This window comes from Mobula hypostoma, chromosome 21 (assembly GCF_963921235.1).
Source record: "Mobula hypostoma chromosome 21, sMobHyp1.1, whole genome shotgun sequence".
Classification (NCBI taxonomy): domain Eukaryota; kingdom Metazoa; phylum Chordata; class Chondrichthyes; order Myliobatiformes; family Myliobatidae; genus Mobula; species Mobula hypostoma.
In genome coordinates this window covers 52199443-52218463 of record NC_086117.1, presented here as the reverse complement: position 1 = coordinate 52218463, position 19021 = coordinate 52199443, and the positions used below count along the sequence as shown (strand labels likewise).

The 19021-nt window shown below is 44.9% G+C and overlaps 1 protein-coding gene across 1 annotated transcript in view; it reads left to right on the top strand.

Moving 5' to 3' along the window:
- Positions 1-19021, top strand: part of LOC134359697 (N-lysine methyltransferase KMT5A-like) — a 34333-nt gene that overhangs the window by 9813 nt on the left and 5499 nt on the right. The window contains exons 3-6 of the mRNA XM_063073205.1: positions 4955-5087; positions 10000-10240; positions 12982-13069; positions 14741-14800. Of these exons, the coding sequence (XP_062929275.1) occupies positions 4955-5087; positions 10000-10240; positions 12982-13069; positions 14741-14800 (522 nt within the window). The remainder of the gene's footprint in view (positions 1-4954; positions 5088-9999; positions 10241-12981; positions 13070-14740; positions 14801-19021) is intronic.

Below are 19021 nucleotides of genomic sequence, written 5' to 3'. Positions count from 1 at the left end.
CCCATTAAACACAAAAGTTTCATCATTAGGAAAATTAGTAAAATTAACAATTCTAAAATAGTTGCCCCATATTTTTTTTATATAAAGTATGTTGGTGAACATTTGGCTGTTAGGCAGCCCTGGCCTACCTTGCAACATGTGATGCAGTGGTATTTAGTGCCAGTATGGTTCTGCAGCCGAGGTGGTTGATGCTTTGCTAGTCTGCTGATTTAATGGTGCGTCGGGGTAATGGTCTCAGTTGGGGCATGCATTGCCTCAATTTTTATCCCAGAGGAGTGGTACTCAGAGAGTGGTAGCTGTGTGAAATGAGCTTCCAGGAGAAGTGGTAGAGGCAGGTTCAATTTTGTCATTTAAAAAAAATTGGATAGGTATATGGATAGGAAAGGAATGGAGGGTTATGGGCTGAGTGCAGGTCGGTGGGAGTAGGTGAGAGTAAGCATTCGGCACGGACTAGAAGGGCCGAGATGGCCTGTTTCCGTGCTGTAATTGTTATATGGTTATATGGTTGGGATCTCTTTGTTCTTCAGTTCATTTGATGTGATGTAGAAATGATTGATACCTTGAAGTTTTGTCATTAATATTTTTTTCTTACCAGCATAAGCAATTGTTTCTTTGATAGGTCTGGGCCCATGTGATGGCTTAAATTTAATCTATATCCACTAATTAATATCTTCTGGATGAATTTTGGACAGTGAGACTCAAATAGCAGCAAAGACCAATTAAAAAAGCCCTGGAAATCTGAAATAAAATAAACCAGAATGCTGGGTGGTGCTTGGGTCAGGCAGCCCCTGTGGAGTGAGTAATAAAGTTGATGTTTCAGTTCAGTCACCTCTGTCAGAATTGGGCAAGTGAGAATGCATGTCACAGCTTGAGCAAGTTGTAAGATGTCAGTGAAGACAACAGTGGGTGTGTCTGTGACGGTGTAGAGACTAAGGTTGCCCAGGTGATACCTTTGCTTTAAGTCACATCAAAGAGGCCGAAATGAGTGCTGTAGTTAATCTGATCTTTCTGGAGTTCACATGAGGCAAAGAATATATCATAGCTTGGAGACGCAGAACCCAGCAGCTGAAGGTAATGTGAGATTAAAGGGTGGTGGTCAGGTCAGAGAGCATTGGCCAGATTGATGGTACACAGCTGACCAGTCCTAATGCAAACTGGGATTTTTGAATTCTATTGGCTTTCTTTTTCTTTTGGCAAAGGTTAACTGAATCGGGACTGGAGCGAGTGAATTGGGGGGAGGGGTGCAAATAAATGTCAGCACTCCCAGACAGAAACACCAACAACTTCACCCTGAGGATGTCACCTGCAAGTCGTTGTCAAGCTCGGCAAATGCCTCAACCCGAGTTACCAGTATTCACCACTATCCTGGTCAAATTCAGTGTAGAAATCCAAGGGCGGCAATATACCCAGACATAAGGTGACGCGGCAGCCAAGCGGTTAGTGTAGCTGTAAGATCGGGAGTCAATTCTCCTCGCTGTCCGTAAGGAGTTGGTATGCTCATCCCTGACAACTTGGGTTTCCTCCCACCTTTTGGAGATGTACTCTGTCGGGTCCGTGAGTTGTGAGCAACTCTATTGGTGCCAGAAACTTGGCAACATTTGCCAGCTGCCCAGCGCAATCCTGGCTGATACAGTGCAGGCAATGTATTTCACAATGTTTCAATGCACAAGTAAAAGCTAATATTATCTGATTGTAAGATAGAAATGTTCCTCAAGTAAGCAACTGAGGGATGCTGCTCATTGTAAAGATACTAACCCTGAGCTTTTCCTAATGTTTTTTTAATTCCCATCCTACTTCTGGTCTGGTCTCCTCCACTGTTCCAGCAAAGCCCGTGTAAGTTCAAGGAACAGTACACACTACATGAAAGCTGTTCTGGTACCTAGGAATCTGGAAGGCCTATTGTGTGAAGCCCAGTGGGTTGACCTGTGGTACAGCTGACATATAATTAAGTCTAATATAATACAAGGGTTGTGGAATACTGAAGGAAGGTTTGAAGCAACCTTACAAAGATCAGAGTAAATTTATTATGTCACCTGAGATTAATTTTCTTGTGGTCGTTCACAGTAGAAACAAAGGAATACAATACCATCGGTGGAAAAACTATCATGGGTAAAGCCCTCCTCACCATTGAGCATTTTGACATGAACTTTCGCAAGAAAGCAGCATCCATCATCAGGGACCCCCACCATCCAGGACATGCTTTCTTGCTGCCGCCATCAGGAGTGTGGTACAGGAGCCTCAGGGCCCCACCATCAGGTTCAGGGACTGTTATTACTCGCAACCATCAGGAAGGTGGTACAGAAACCTCGACTCTCAACACCAGGTTCAGGGACAGTTATTACCTCTTAACCATCAGGTTTTTGAACAAAGGGGATAACTTCACTCACTTGTTTCTTATGTAACTTCACTTGCCCATCATTGAACTGTTCCCAAAGCCAATGGGCTCAGTTTCAAGGACTCTTTATCTCACATTCTGGATATTTGATGCTTATCTGTTATTATTTGGATTTGCACAGTTTGTTGTCTTCTGCACTCTGGTTGAACGCCCTAGAAGGGCGGTCTTTCATTGATTCTTATGGTTATTATTCTATAAAGTTTATTGAGTATGCCCACAAGAAAAGGTGATGTCTATGTACTCTGATAATAAATTTCCTTTGAGCAACTGTACACAAATACTGACAAACTACCAATGCATAGAGACGACAAACTGGACAAGCAGAAAAAGAGAAAATAAATAATACTGAGAACGTGAGTTGTGGAGTCCTTGAAAGTGAGTCCAGTGACCAGCTGAGTGAAGCTATCCACACCAGTTCAAGAGCCGGATGGTAGAGGGGTAATATCTGTACCTGAATTTTATAGTGTGGGACCCAAGTCCTTGCCAGTGACAGCAGCGAGAAGAGAGCATGGCCCTCTGGATGACGGGAGTCCTTGATGATGGATATTGCTTTCCTGTGGCAGTGCTCATTGGAGATGTGCTTAATGGTGGAGAGGGCTTTTCATATGATGCATTGGGTTGTATCCACTGCTTTTTGTAGGCTTTTCTGTTCTTGGGCATTGATATTTACATAACCAGGCAATGATGCAGCCAGTCAGGATGATGTCCACTGTGCAGCTATAGAAGTTTGAAGTTTTAGATGACGTGCAATGACAGGATGTTACTGAAACTGCTGGTTAGAAATCTGACCTGTTTTGGAGGTGGTGAAGAGACCAGGTTGATTCCTGAAGTGAAAGTGTTGACATAAGGGAAAAGTTGAGCAGGTTGTGTCTGTGCTGATTGGAGTTGAAAAAAAATCTCATTGAAACATAATTATTCTAGGATCTTCAGAATAATTATTAAGGATCACCTTTATTTGCCAGATACATTTACATGTATTAGCAAATTGCCGTGGTGTGTTGGTCAGGGCGATGGTGCATGACAGCACTAGAACTATGATACACTGATTATATCTGGACTCTCTTGATTTTGTGTTTTTATACTGTGTTTTGTTGCTTTTTTTGCATGTTCAGTGGGGGAAGAGTTTAACATTCTTTGAACAGTTGGTGGTTTTCTTCGTTTTGTGGCTGTCTGGGGAAGATGAGTCTCAGGGTTGTATACTGCATACATATTTTGATAGTAAATGTACCTTGAATCTTTGAATATAATCAATAAAGTTCCAAGTGTCTGTGTTTTGGTTTGGTGCTCCCCACAAAAAATGGAAGCTGACATTTAGGCAAAATGACTTTAGCAAGCTGCTTACTGTTTGACCCTCATGCGCATCCGGTTTACTTCTTGATATTTGTGCTGTGACCTATCGTGGGACCCTAACGTCCTAACTTTGGCATACAAAAGCCACTCATTAGGGTATCACCATAAGATATGGAACAGAATTAGGCCAATTAACCCATCGAGTCTGCTCTGCCATTTCATTATGGCTGACCCATTTCTCTCAGCCCCAATCTCCTGCCTTCTCCCCGTATCCCTTCATGCCCTGACTAATCAAGAATCTATCAACCTTTGCCTTAAATATACCCAATGACTTGATCTTCACAGCTGCCTGTGGCAACAAATTCCACAGATTCACCACTTTCTGGCTAAGGAAATTCTTCCTCAGGTCCATTCTAAATGGACGTCCCTCTGTTGTGAGGCTGTCCTCTGGTCCTAGACTCCCCCACCATAGGAAACACCCTCTCCACATCCACTCTATCAAGGCCTTTCAACACATGATAGATTTCAATGAGACCCCCCCCCCCCCCATTCTCATGAATTCCAGAGAGAGAGTAGAGGACCAGAGCCATCACTCACTCCTTGTATGACAGGCCTTTCAACCCCTAAATCATTTTTGTGAACCCCCTTTGGACCCTCTCCAGTGTCAGCGCGTCCTTTCTGAGACAAAGGGCCCAAAACTGCTCAACGATACTCCGAAGTGAGGACTCACCAATACTTTATAAAGTCTCAACATTACATCCTTTTATATTCTAGTCTTCTCGAAATAAATGCTAGGATCATATTTGCATTCCTCACCACCGACTCAACCTGCAAATTAATCTTCAGGGAATCCTGCACGAGGACTCCCAAGTCCCTTTGCACCTCAGATTGTTGAATTCTGTCTCCATTTAGAAAATAGTCTGCACTTTCATTTCGTCCATCAGAATGCTTGACCATACACTTTAAACCTCATTCTCAAAGTTTTTGTATGTGTAGTGTGACTTCTGACCTCACTATGCTCCGTTCACGACCACCAATCTGCAGCTGTTCAGACGTGCAACTCACTTACACTATTACTGTGAAGGTGTGACTCCTGTTTGCAAATTGTAAAGAATAAAAGCTGATCTTTAATGTAGATTTAAATCTGTAATCTACATTAAAATTATTAAGAGACAATTGATGGCATGGCACTTTGCAATATCCCAGTGAAATGATTAATAAGTGTTCCTTTTCTTTTCCTCTCCCTTGCCTGCACCCGATAAACTAAAGACCCTGCGCCTCACCTCCATGCGAACCCGTTCTAAACGTGTCCCACTGCAAGATGAAAACTCTGCAACTTCGAATCAAATGAAGGTCCAAGTGAAGTACACCGTTGAATGTGAAACTGGGAGGCAGAAAGGAGGTATGTCAAATCTTCACCTGTGCATCTTTCACAAGCAGGTTCGGTCTCTGATGTTTTAGATAATTCGATAGTGGGTGTCTGTCCTATCCGACGATGACAGGAAACCTGGGCGGGAGAGTTTTTAAAGAGGGCAGAACGATGGACTGCGGACAGCTGCACTCCCTCGACCTCTGAAGTCCGGATCCAGTGGTACAAGTAGCCATCGCAAACTGGGGTCTTGGTTGCAGTGGATGTCTATGCGCCTTATCGTGCCTTTCGCTCTCCACGGAGCGTTGCAGAACCGCCCTCCTGCTGTTGGGTCTGACCTCCTGGTCTGCCAGAGCTGATTTCACCTGCCAGGGCAGGCATTGGGTATAATTAGATATGCAAGCTATAACTCCGTGACAACAGACCACCAGAATTGGGAGCAAGAGACAAGTTGCTGGAGGAACTCAGTGGGTCAGTAGCGCTGTGATTTCTGGGTCAGGGAACTGCAAAGGGAAGATGGCAGGTAGGGGCTGGCAGATCCTGGAGGAGACTGTGAGGTTGGGGGCGGCGGTGGGAAGAGACATAGAAACATAGAAAATAGGTGCAGGAGTAGGCCATTCGGCCCTTCGAGCCTGCACCACCATTTATTATGATCATGGCTGATCATCCAACTCAGAACCCCGCCCCAGCCTTCCCTCCATACCCCCCCGATCCCCGTAGCCACAAGGGCCATATCTAACTCCCTCTTAAATATAGCCAATGAACTGGCCTCAACTGTTTCCTGTGGCAGAGAATTCCACAGATTCACCACTCTCTGTGTGAAGAAGTTTTTCCTAATCTCGGTCCTAAAAGGCTTCCTCTTTATCCTCAAACTGTGGCCCCTTGTTCTGGACTTCCCCAACATAGGGAACAATTTTTCTGCATCTAGCCTGTCCAATCCCTTTAGGATTTTATACGTTTCAATCAGATCCTCCCTCAATCTTCTAAATTCCAACGAGTACAAGCCCAGTTCATCCAGTCTTTCTTCATATGAAAGTCCTGCCATCCCAGGAATCAATCTGGTGAACCTTCTTTGTACTCCCTCTATGGCAAGGATGTCTTTCCTCAGATTAGGGGACCAAAACTGCACACAATACTCCAGGTGTGGTCTCACCAAGGCCTTGTACAACTGCAGTAGTACCTCCCTGCTCCTATACTCGAATCCTCTCGCTATAAATGCCAGCATACCATTCGCCTTTTTCACTGCCTGCTGTACCTGCATGCCCACTTTCAATGACTGGTGTATAATGACACCCAGGTCTCGTTGCACCTCCCCTTTTCCTAATCGGCCACCATTCAGATAATAATCTGTTTTCCTATTTTTGCCACCAAAGTGGATAACTTCACATTTATCCACATTAAATTGCATCTGCCATGAATTTGCCCATTCACCGAACCTATCCAAGTCACTCTGCATCCTCTCAGCATCCTCCTCACAGCTAACACTGCCACCCAGCTTCGTGTCATCTGCAAACTTGGAGATGCTGCATTTAATTCCCTCATCCAAGTCATTAATATATATTGTAAACAACTGGGGTCCCAGCACTGAGCCTTGCGATACCCCACTAGTCACCGCCTGCCATTCTGAAAAGGTCCCGTTTATTCCCACTCTTTGCTTCCTGTCTGCTAACCAATTCTCCATCCACATCAATACTTTACCCCCAATACCGTGTGCTTTAAGTTTGCACACTAATCTCCTGTGTGGGACCTTGTCAAAAGCCTTTTGAAAATCCAAATATACCACATCCACTGGTTCTCCCCTATCCACTCTACCAGTTACATCCTCAAAAAATTCTATGAGATTCGTCAGACATGATTTTCCTTTCACAAATCCATGCTGACTTTGTCTGATGATTTCACCGCTTTCCAAATGTGCTGTTATCACATCTTTGATAACTGACTCCAGCAGTTTCCCCACCACTGACGTTAGGCTAACCGGTCTATAATTCCCCGGTTTCTCTCTCCCTCCTTTTTTAAAAAGTGGGGTTACATTAGCCACCCTCCAATCCTCAGGAACTAGTCCAGAATCTAACGAGTTTTGAAAAATTATCACTAATGCATCCACTATTTCTTGGGCTACTTCCTTAAGCACTCTAGGATGCAGACCATCTGGCCCTGGGGATTTATCTGCCTTTAATCCCTTCAATTTACCTAACACCACTTCCCTACTAACATGTATTTCACTCAGTTCCTCCATCTCACTGGACCCTCTGTCCCCTACTATTTCTGGAAGATTATTTATGTCCTCCTTAGTGAAGACAGAACCAAAGACAGGGGAAGGGGTGTAAGTTGGGGGGAGGGTGAGAGATCCATCCATCCACCTTCTTGAAGGCAGGCAAAAAACAAAGAATCTCAATAGAAATCACGATGCCACAAACAGTCATACGTCCAATGTGCAAAGAAAGAACAAATCGTGCAAACAATTTTTTTTTAAAGTAACTAAGCAAATTGCACACAATGTGAACCTCAGAGTCTCTAACAGACAGTTCAGCACTGAGGCAAGTAAAGGTTCGCGGAGTAGTAAGCGGAACACTGGTTCGTCCTTTGCCTTCAGCCTTGACGCCTTAATCTTTTTAATCCGGTTTATTGGGAGAAATAGTGTCTCTATTTCATGAAATCCCATTGTCATTTCAAAGATCTGGATTGTGATGTGTGAATTTGAAGTCTGGTTTAATTCTGTCAAGTAGGAGGAGATGTATTTTGGGAAACATGCACACAATGCTGGAGGAATTTAGCAGATTTGCTCAAGATTTCCAACATCTGTAGAATCTGGGGAGTCAACTGGGGCGAGGACATGCCCAGTAAATAGTAGTGAACAGAGGGACTTGTGCGTTGTGCTGGATTTGCAGTGTCTGCAGAATCTCGTGTTTAACACATGCATGGTCACGGGAGTAACACACAACACAGGGTTGAACCTGGAGCAATGATCACAGTTCTACCTGCACTGGCGCAGTGAAACATTGCCACTTCGAACAGAGGTCTATTTCACACATTCCCTAACCAGCTAACGCACTTTACAATCAAGTTACCCAGCCATGTTCCTCGAAACAGCTCTGTAGCAATTGATAGTACATTCATTCATCCAATTTCCAGCTCATTAAAGTTCAAAGTAAATTTATTATCAAAGTACTTGTATGTCACCATATATAATGCTGAGATTCATTTTCCTGTGGGCATACTCAATAAATCGATAGAATAATAACCATAACAGGACCAATCAGGATGTCCAGCTAGGGCGTTCAACCAGAGTACAGAAATCAGCAAACTGTGCTAATGCAAAAAATAAATAAATATCGAGAACATAAAGACTATGTTCCCACGTAGGTTATGGGAACATTTCAATAATGGGGCAAGTGAAGTTGAGTGAAGTTATCCCCTTTGGTTCAAGAGCCGGATGGTTGAGGGATAATAACTGTTCCTGAACCTGGAGGTGTGGGTCCTGAGGCTCCTGTACCACCTGCCCAATGGCAGCAGCGAGAAGAGAGCATGTCCTGGGTGGTGGGGGTCCCTGATGATGGATGCTGCTTTCCTGTGACAGTGTTTCGTGTAAATGTGCTCAGTGGTCGGGAGGGCTTTACCCATGATGGACTGGGCCGTATTCACTACTTTTTGTAGGATTTTCCCTTCAAGGGCATTGGTGTTCCCATACCAGGCTGTGATGCAGCCAGTCAATGTACTTTCCTCTACACATCTATAGAAGCTTGTCAAAGTTTTCGATGTCATGCCAAATCTCTGCAAACTGCTAATTAGTGTTTAGTTAGTGATTGATGAGTAAAAACAGTGGCCTAACCTCCTGCAGGGAAACTAGGCAGAAGCAGGCTGACATTCCTGCTTGGGCCTTGGGCAGTGCACTGACTTGTGTTAGCTTGACTATGTGATCCCGCAAAGACAGTAATAACGACTACTGAAACTTTGTTACTCACTGCAAGTGAAGTAACTGATTTAGTCTGAGAAATCTTTGCAGAGTAAAATAATTCTCACCTCCACCCCCCGCCCCCCGCCTCCAGCCTGTCCACTTCTGTTTTTGTGCCTGTAATTGTTTCACATCTCTGCTCAAACCAACAACTATTGAGTGACCTAACTCTGAACAACAGTTTGAGATTTTGCCTGTTGGTTTCATGTTGGGTCCACAAGAGGATAGTTGCGTTTGTACAAATGTTTAAATTTATTGAATCTGATTACCTCAGCAGCTGCCCATCAGCGCAGCGTGTCTTTTTGGCTCTTCAGCGGAACCAGTCAGAATCTAGTTTGATACCACTGGTATATGTCGTGAAATTTGTTGTTTTGTGGCAGCAGTACAATTCAATACATAATAAAACTAAATTACAGTAAGTGTCTGTGTACATATTTATATATTTACTGTAATTTACAGTTTTTATTATGTCTTGCATTGTGTGTGTATAAATAAGAGGGGGAAATAGTATGGTAGTGTTCATGAATTCAGTGTCCATTCCGAAATCTGGCAGAGGCTGTTCCTGAGTCACTGAGTGTGGGCCTGTAGGCTCCTTCATCTCCTTCCTAATGGAAGCAATCAGAACAAGGCATGACCTGGGTGACGGGGGTCCTTAATGATGGATGCCATCTTTTTGAGGCACGGCTCCTTGAAGGAGTCCTGAATACTGGGAAGAGCAGAGCTCGTGACGATGCTGACTGAGTTTACAACTCTCTGCAGCTTTTTTATGATCCTGTGCAGTGCCCTGCCCCACCCCACACCAGACAGTGAGGTAGCCAGTTACATGGTACATCTACAGAAATTCATGATTGAATCTCTGTAATCAATCGTTTCTTCATATCCTACAGGCAACTGCAACTGGTCTAGTTTTGTTCTCTTGTACTTATGGAGAAAACCCTTGTTTGACAGTTTAAAGACAGTACATGTTTGTATTTAAATACCCTGTTACTGCAGGTGAAGAAACGATTTGTATACCCACTGCTGGAGATTCCACAAAGTCTGCTAAAGAGACGAGCAGGGAGCAAAGTGCCAGTGAGGAAAGAGCAGACACTGCAGCGACTGCCTCGTTCGCTGGGGGCAAATCCCTGAAAAAGAGCAAACCTGCTGCTCAACCTCCCGGGAGGAGCAAAAGCACAAAAGCAAATGCAAAACGTGTCCCAACAAAGTGTATCGGGAAGCCTCGGAAACGCACGCCGTAAGTTAAACTCTGCACATTGATTTTGTTATGTATTTTTGTTTCAGAGGTATGGGTCGGTAACAGGCCCTTCCTGAATGAGCCTGCACTGCCCAATCAGCCTACTAACCCGTAGGTCTTTTGGAGTGTGGGAGGAAACCCACACGGCCACGGGGGAAATGTACGGACTCCTTACAGACAATGGTGGGGATTGAACCTGCGTCATTGGCTAACCACTACATCACCCTGTGATTCTGCACCTCAGTTGTGCCTGGGCTCTTCCTCCTCGCCGAGTTGGTTTCTGATCATTTGGATTAAGGTTTGTTATGGAAGGAAAAAATAAAAGTTTGAGGGGGAAGGGAAGGGTTAGATTGAGCTCAGAGTCGGTTGAAGGGTCAGGACAATATCATGGCTAAAGGGACCATATCACAAAGAGCAGTGGGACAATACTCTTCATCCCATCAAGCCTGTTCTGCTGGTCAGTACCATCGAGACTGACCTTGGCATCAGTATCACCATTCTCTCTCCATGCCCCTTGACACTCTGCAGTTTAAAATTTCCAGTCACTCGAGCTCTCAAATGATTTCACCCGCAAAGCTCTCTGGTAGAGTCACAAATCTCAGAGTGACGAAATTCCTCTTCATTCTGAAATGGGCACCCTTTTAAGCTGAAACGGTGCCCTGGTATCAGATACCCCCATTAGGGGGAACACCACCTTGTCAATTCCCCATGTCTCTACAGTTGAGGGTGGGTTCAACACTTCCGTTCCAGTGATCCACAGGACTGCATGGGTCGCTTTGCACAACCGTCTTAAGTATAACAATATCCTTAAATGTGGGACCAAAATGGTGCACATTATTGAGTGTGATCTCTCCAGTGCCTCTAATGTTGGATTGTAATCTCCCTGCTCTTTGTGGTGTCCTTCCTGCTTTTCTAATGTACCCAGGGTATTTTTCTACTCAACAGTTTGTCTCGTTCTCTTTTTAAGTAACTTGCGTTTTCATAATCATAGCACAGCCCACCTATCCACGGTGACCCATATTCCATCTCTGCTCACCTATTTACCAGTATTCGGCCTATAGCCCTTGGTGCTCTGTCTGGTCCACTTATTTTCCCCCAGAGTGGGCTCTCACATTCCCGTGTTGTAGAGTAAAACTCGGATAATCTGTCCAGCTGCAGCACGGTGCAGACTTTTCAGCCCATGTGTTGTGCCAACCTTTTAAACTACTCTAAGGTCAACCTGACCCTTCTCTTCCACGTAGTCGTTCATTTTTCTGCCATCCGTGTGCCTCGACTGTCTTAAATGTCCTGAATGTGTGGTATCTGTCTCTACCCTCCACTGGGCAGTGTGTTCCACACACCCATCGCTCTGTGTGAAGAACTTGCCTCTGACATCCCCTTTCTCATTGCAACCTGTCGGATATTGAAAGGCCACGATAGAATATTCATGAAGAGGATATTTCCTATCATTGGGTAGTCTAGGACCAGAGGGCACAGCCTCAGAATACAGGGCGTCCCTTTAGAACAGAGACCAGGAGCAACTTCTTTTGTCAGAGAGTGGTGAATTTTGGCTGTGGAGGCCAAGTCATTGGGTATATTTAAAGCGAAGGTTGCTGGGTTCTAGATTAGTCAGGGTGTCAGAGGTTATGGGGAGAATGGGGCTGAGAGGGATAATAAATTGCCCGTGATGGAATGGCAGATCAGCCTTGATGGGCTGAATTTCATAATTCTGCTCCTGTGTCTTGTGGTCTAAACCCGGGGCTCCCAACCTTTCAGATGCATTGAACTCCGACCATTAACGGAGGAGTCAGTGGACCCCAGACTGGGAACCCCTGGACTCGAAAGTGATAGCTTAGCCTCTGATTCTGAAGGTAATGGCCCCAATCTCATGCCTCCCCCTCCACCTGCTCCTGGGACAATTTATTGTGATACAGTGTAACATCTTGAATTGAAAGTGGGTTGTGGGTTTAATAAAAATAACATGGAATAGTCAGGTAATGTGCCATCTGTCTGACTGTGGCTGAACTGAACTGGCTCTGGTCATTGCTGCTATGGCTGAGGGAGGCAGGACTGAAACATCTGCACTGTGGTGGAGAGTATATTGACTGTATCACAGCCTGGTATGGAAACACCAATGCCCTTGAATGGAAAATCCTACAAAAAGTAGTGGATATGGCCCAGTCCATCATGGGTAAAGCCCACCCCATCATTGAGTACATCTACATGAAACGTTGTTGCAGGAAAGCAGCATCCATCATCGGAGACCCCCATCACCCAGGCCGTGCTTTCTTCTCACTGCTGCATCAGGAAGGAGGTACAGGAGCCTCAGGGCTCTCATCCCCAGGTTCAGGAACAGTTACCACCCCTCAACCATCAGGTTCTTGAACCTAAGGGGATAATTTCACTCAACTTAATTTCTTCTCTTCCGCCCCCCACCCCCACCCCGTCACTGAACTGTCCCCACAACTTATGGGCTCACCTTCAAATTCTCATCATCTCATGTTCTCTATTTATTGCTTATTATTTTTTCCTTTCTGTATTTGCAGAGTTTGTTGTCTTTTGCAGACTAGTTGTGCACCCTGTTGGTGTGGTCTGCCATTGATTCTGTAGTTATTGGATTTATTGAGTATGCCTGTGAGAAAATGAATCTCAGGGTTGTGTGTGGTGACGTACATGCACTTTGATATTAAAATTTACTGATTACTCTCTGCACCGGAGTTGTTGCTGCTTTGGGATTGAATGCTCTCCTCTGTCTCTCCCAGTGTGAAAAGCCCAGGGGGCAGGTACCGCAAGGTCACTGATTACTTCCCAATCCGGAGGAGCCATAGGAAGTGTGAAGGGCAGCTGAAGGTAAGCCGAGATTGGATTTCCAGCATCTGCCCAAAGCAACACACGCACACAGTGCAGGAGGAACTTGGCAGGTTATAAAGTCGTAGAAAAGTCCAGCACAGAAACAGGCCCTTCAGCCCATCTAGTCCATGCAGAACCATTTACACTGCCTACTCTCATCGACCTGCACTGGGACCATAGCCCTCCATACACCTATCTAAGCTTCTGTTAGCATTGAAATCAAGCTCGCATGCACCACTTGCACTGGCAGCTCGTTCCACTCTCTCACCACCCTCTGATTGAAGGAGTTTCCCCTCATGTTCCCCTTAAAACCTTTCACTCTTAAACCATGACTTCTCATTGTAGTCCCATCCAGTGTCAGTGGAAAAAACCTTGCATAAAGTCCTAACGTTTTCAGTCTTTCCTCATAACTCAGGTCCTCCAGGCCCAGCAACATCCTTGTACCTTCTTTTCTGTACTCTTTCAGCCATGTTCACGTCTTTTCTCTAGGTTGGTGCACAGACAAATTGGGCCTCACCAATGTCTTATGCAAATTCAATATAATATCCCATCTCCTGTACTCAATAAGAATAAAAATACTATATTAATGGTCCTCTTACTTACAAACGACATATGAAATTATAACCTGCATCTCGCAGTTTATCACCACGCACTTAACATCCCATCTCCTGTACTCAATACATGAGTTATGAAGGCCAATGTGCCAAAAGCTTTCTTTAATGTCAGGCAGCATCTATGGAAATGAATAAACAGTTGACATTTCAGACTGCAACCCTTTATCGGGACTGGAAAGGGGGAAGAGGCCAGAATAAGAAGGGTGGGGGGAGGGATGGGGTTACTCTAAAGGCTGATTTATACTTGTGCGTCAAATGTACGCCGTAGGTATGGCGTAGCCATGAACCCTACGCTGTAGCCTAACGTGCACCTCTCCCAAAATGTAACTACGTGTCGCGGCGACGCAGACCGAACAACTGTGATTGGTCTGCTTGGTAGCATTGCATTTCCTCCTCCGCTGCAATAGCTTCCCATTGGGCGACTGAAGGGCAGGGAAGGAACTCTGGCTGCAATGCTTTCCATAAAGCTTTACAGACCTCCGAAATTATGGAGGACCCTGTGCTTGACGCCAGTTTGTAGCTGGCTGCTACAGCCTGCTGACTTCCACCTGAAGCTAAAACTTGAATGGTGACTGCCAGTCTCTGAGTATACTGTGCGTACACTGATGCGAAATAAATGGTTGGAGACGATGAACCAAATCGTCAAATCTACCTGCCGTCATCCGAAAATATTTGAAATGTATTTCCTTGTCCATGTCTCTGTGGCCGGACAAACACAGAAAATTCACCCTCCTTCAGTTTCAGTCGCCATTGTTTGAAGTTTGAGTTTCTTCGTGTTGAGTTTCAACATGAAGAAACTCAACACAGTGGCATAGAAACCCCTTCACCAACTAGCGTTTTGGCAGTGACGCAGACACACCAACTCACAAGTATGAATGAGCCTTAAGGTGACAGTTGAGACCGGGTTGGGGGAGAAGGGATAGGTGGAAGAGGTGAAGTACTGAAGGTAAAAGGAACATGCCCAGTGAGATTGAGTGTTTCTCTCACTGGTTGTTGGCTCGGAGGCCCATAATCCTCCAGCGACCTGTTGACTTATTCACTTCTATTCTGCCAACAGTCAGAAGAAAAGAAAGTAATTGATGAGTTGATTCGGACTGGGAAGGAAGAAGGAATGAAGGTATTATGTTAATCTTGACGTTCTGGGCTAGGCTTCACATCTGGGTTCAGTTATTTGAGCCAGTCAGGGCTGGGATCTCCACACTGGCGGTGAACAGGAATGGGAGCAATCTCATCCCCCTGACACAGTTTACATTTTTTTTATTGCGGAGTTGGAGACCAGATTGTTTTGGGTGGCAGGAGTTATTTGTCAAGGTTGTCTAATGTCGTTTCCAGTACAAAGGTGTAAAGAGCAAAATAATCGTTACTCCAGATCTGATGTAGCCCTAAAAAACACAAGTGTAAGGAATAACAAACTCTTTGACCCCCTACCATCAGGCAGGAGGTACCGTAGGACTGTTGGGATGGGAAATGGTGAGGTCTGTCTTCCACCCATTGGAGATATTTATCAGGAGTGTTTACGTAATGGACAATCTCACCCTGCCCCTCAATACTGCCTCTTTTGTCAAGAAAGCACAGCAGGATCTCCACTTCTTGAAGAGATTGAGGTGAGCAAGGCATTCTCTCCCCCCCCCCCCCCCGCCAATTCTAACTAAATTTTACAGAAGCACGGTTAAGAGTGTCCTGACCAGTTGTATCACCATCTGGTACAGGAATTGCAAGGCATCTGACCGCAAGACCCTACAAAGGGTTGCGAGGACTGCTGAGAGTATCTATTACACTTATCTGAGATTTATCCAGAGCGCTGCATATGCAGGGCCCTTAGCATTGTCAGTGATCCCCCCCCCATCCATCCAACAATTTCTTTAAAGCCACCCCCGCCCCACTATCAGACAGGAGGTATCATAGCATTAGGACAAGAACTGTTAGGATGGAAAACAACTTCCCCCAGGCCGTGAGACTACTGAACTCTCTGCCATCATCCAGGTCTGATCACTTATGAAACACCAGAGGCATCATACGGTTTACCTTTTGACTCTTGCTGTGCGGTACTATGCAAAAGTCTTGGGCACATGTATATAGCTACAACGCCTAAGGCTGCTGCACGGTACTGTATTTGTCAATGTGGAGCGGAGAGCGAGTTTGTAAATCTGGCAGGAGCAAAGTATGTTGGGAATGGTGAGGGTGGAGTGCCACAGGAGGGCTGTGGGACAGCTGGCAGAGGAGTGCCGGGGCAAGGGATGGTAAAGGTCCAGACACAACCAGCCCTGAGACACCGGGGAAGGTCATTTGATTACAAACAATTGGTTTATCAATCATTACAGAATGTGTGTCTCTCATGCTTCCTGCTCTCTTCCCCTTTTCTCAACCATGGTTCTTGGAGCGGCCATTGTTTTGGAGTGTGCCAGTCTTTAGATTGACTTTGGCTCATCGAGCTTGGGCCTGAGTGAGGTAACTTGTCTTGTAAGTTGCTCTCTCTCTGTACATTTGTTCATTCCTCAACTATTAGGACATAATCGTTCAGTAAGAATGTCTCCAGGGGCAGTGTTCTGTACTCTGTCTGGAGATCTCCCAGACTTCCTACAGCCCAGACAAAATTGCAAAGGATGCATACAGCACTGAAGGTGTTATATTTGATTGCGCACAGTATACGGTACAAGGTAAATGATCTTGTAGCACAGTTACAGATTGGTATGTATGATATAGGCTTCACTGAATCATAGCTGAAAGATTACAGCTGGGAGATTAATGTCCAAGGATACATATTGTATTGAAAGGACAGGCAAGAGGGCAGAGGCAGCAGCATTGCTCTGTTGGCTCAAAAAAAATAAAATTAAATCACTGGAAAGAGGTGACATAGGGTTGGAAGGCTGTGGAGTCATTGCAGATAGAGCTAAGAAACTGCAAGAGTAAAAGGGTAAGAGATGTATGCAGATCCCCAAATAGTTGCAAGGATGTGGCCTTACAAATTACAATGGGAGACAGAAAAATCACTTCAGAAGGGTAATATTACAATAGTCATGGGGGATTTCAATATGCAGGTAGATTGGGAAAATCAGGTTGGTGCTGGATTCCAGGAGGGGGAATTTCTAGAATGCCTATGAGATGGCTTTTTAGAGCAGCTCATGATTGAGCCCAGTAGGGGATCCACTATTCTGAATTAGGTGTCGTGCAATGGACCAGAATTGATTGGAAAAGAACACTGGCAGGGATGATGGCAGAGCAGCAATGTCTGGAATTTCTGGAAGCAATTCCGAAGGCACAGGGTATATACATCCCAAAGAGGAAGAAGTATTCTAAAGGAAAGATGAGACAACCATGGCTGACGAGAAGTCAAAGCCAACATAAAAGCCAATTTAGTGGGAAGTTGGAGGATTGGGAAGCTTTTAAAAACCAGCAGGAGGCAATTTAAAAAGTCATTCAGAAGGTTAAGATGGAATACAAAAGTAAGCTAGCCAATTATATTAGAGGATGCCAAAAGTTTCTTCAGATGCATAAAGTGTAAAAGAGGGGCAAGAATGGATATCGGTAACTGGAAAAAGATGCTGGAGAGGTAGAAGTGGGGAACAAGGGATTGGTGGATGAACTGAGCAAGTATCTTGCATCAGTTTTCACTGTAGAAGACACAAGCAGGATGGTGGAAGTTCCAGGTGTCATGAACTGTGTGGTGTTACGTACCCCGTAACTGGGTTGCCAAACCAGCAGAAATGGAACACTCTGTGATTACTAGGAACAAATAAAGTTTTATTAAAGAAATAGGTAATACAGTACACTAACCGCAAGGATATAAATGTAACGGGTTAGCAATGATAGTATACACATATACACAGAAATAGGTTAATAGGAATCAACCAAGCTCTATCGCAGTCTGGGGGTAAAATGATCAGTCTTAAGGTGAAGCAGAGTTCAGTTTAGTCTAGTGCAGTTCGAAGCATTCGCTGTTGTTGTACCGTTGGGGGGGAGAGAGTGAGAGATGCAGTTGGTTTCAGGCAAACCTTTCGATGCCTTCTGATCCAGCTGTGGTCACCGACTGTGACCCCTCCATTCCGGATGTGATGGTTCTACCATGGTGAACCTGGCACCCAGGCAAGGGCGAACACACACCGGGTTCCCACCAATTGTACCTTTACACCCTGTGAGCCTCTGACCGATTCCCGCGAACCGGTCCTCCAAACTCCCACCAACTTGTGGGGCACGCTGCTCTTTCCAGGGTCTCGTGGCGTGTATGTGTCGTGCCTTAGCAAACCCACTATTTTTATCCCCCTGATGGGGTATCACCTGTCCATCAAACTTCAAACAGTTCAGGTTCAAAGCAAACGGTCTGTGGCAGATGCCAACATCTGAATTGTGTCTCTTTCTCGTTAATCTCTCTCTTCTCTCTTATTAGCATTTTGAATGTTTCTCCATTGTCTTTCATTATCTCTCTCATTAGCATCATCCGTTCTGCAGCTCTGCTTGGCTTCACATATGAGAGTAGTTACCATTATTAAGGAGAAGGTGCTTGGGAAACTGAAAGATCTGAAGGTAAATATGTCACCTGGACCAGACGGTGTATACCCCAGGATTCTGAAAGAGATGGCTGAAGAAATTGTGGAGACATTAGTAATAATCTTTCAAGAATCACTAGGTTCTGGAATGGTTCTGGAAGACTGGAAAACTGCAAATGTCACTCCACCCTTCAAGAAGGGAGAGAGGCAGAAGAAAGAAAATTATAGGCCAGTGTTTGGGAAGATGGAGTCAATTGTTAAGGATATGGTTTAGGGTGCATGATAAAATAGGCCATAGCCAGCATGATTTCCTCAAGGAAACATCTTTCCTGACAAATCAGTTGGAATTCTTTGAAGAAATAACAAGCAGGATAGACAAAGGAGAATCAGTTGATGTGTATTTGGATTTTCAGGAGGCCTTTGACAAGGTGCCACACATGAGGCTGCTTTAAAAAGCTACGAGCCCATGGTGTTACAGGAAAGATTCTAGCATGCCTTGAGGAAAATTAAAGTGGATAAATCCCCGGGACCTGACAGAGTGTTCCCTCGGACTTTGAAGGAGACTAGTGTTGAAATTGCGGGGGCCCTGGCAGAAATATTTAAAATGTCGCTGTCTACGGGTGAAGTGCCAGAGGATTGGAGAGTGGCTCATGTTGTTCCATTGTTTAAAAAAGGATCGAAAAGTAATCCGGGAAATTATAGGCCGGTGAGTTTAACGTCAGTAGTAGGTAAGTTATTGGAGGGAGTACTAAGAGACAGAATCTACAAGCATTTGGATAGACAGGGGCTTATTAGGGAGAGTCAACATGGCTTTGTGCGTGGTAGGTCATGTTTGACCAATCTGTTGGAGTTTT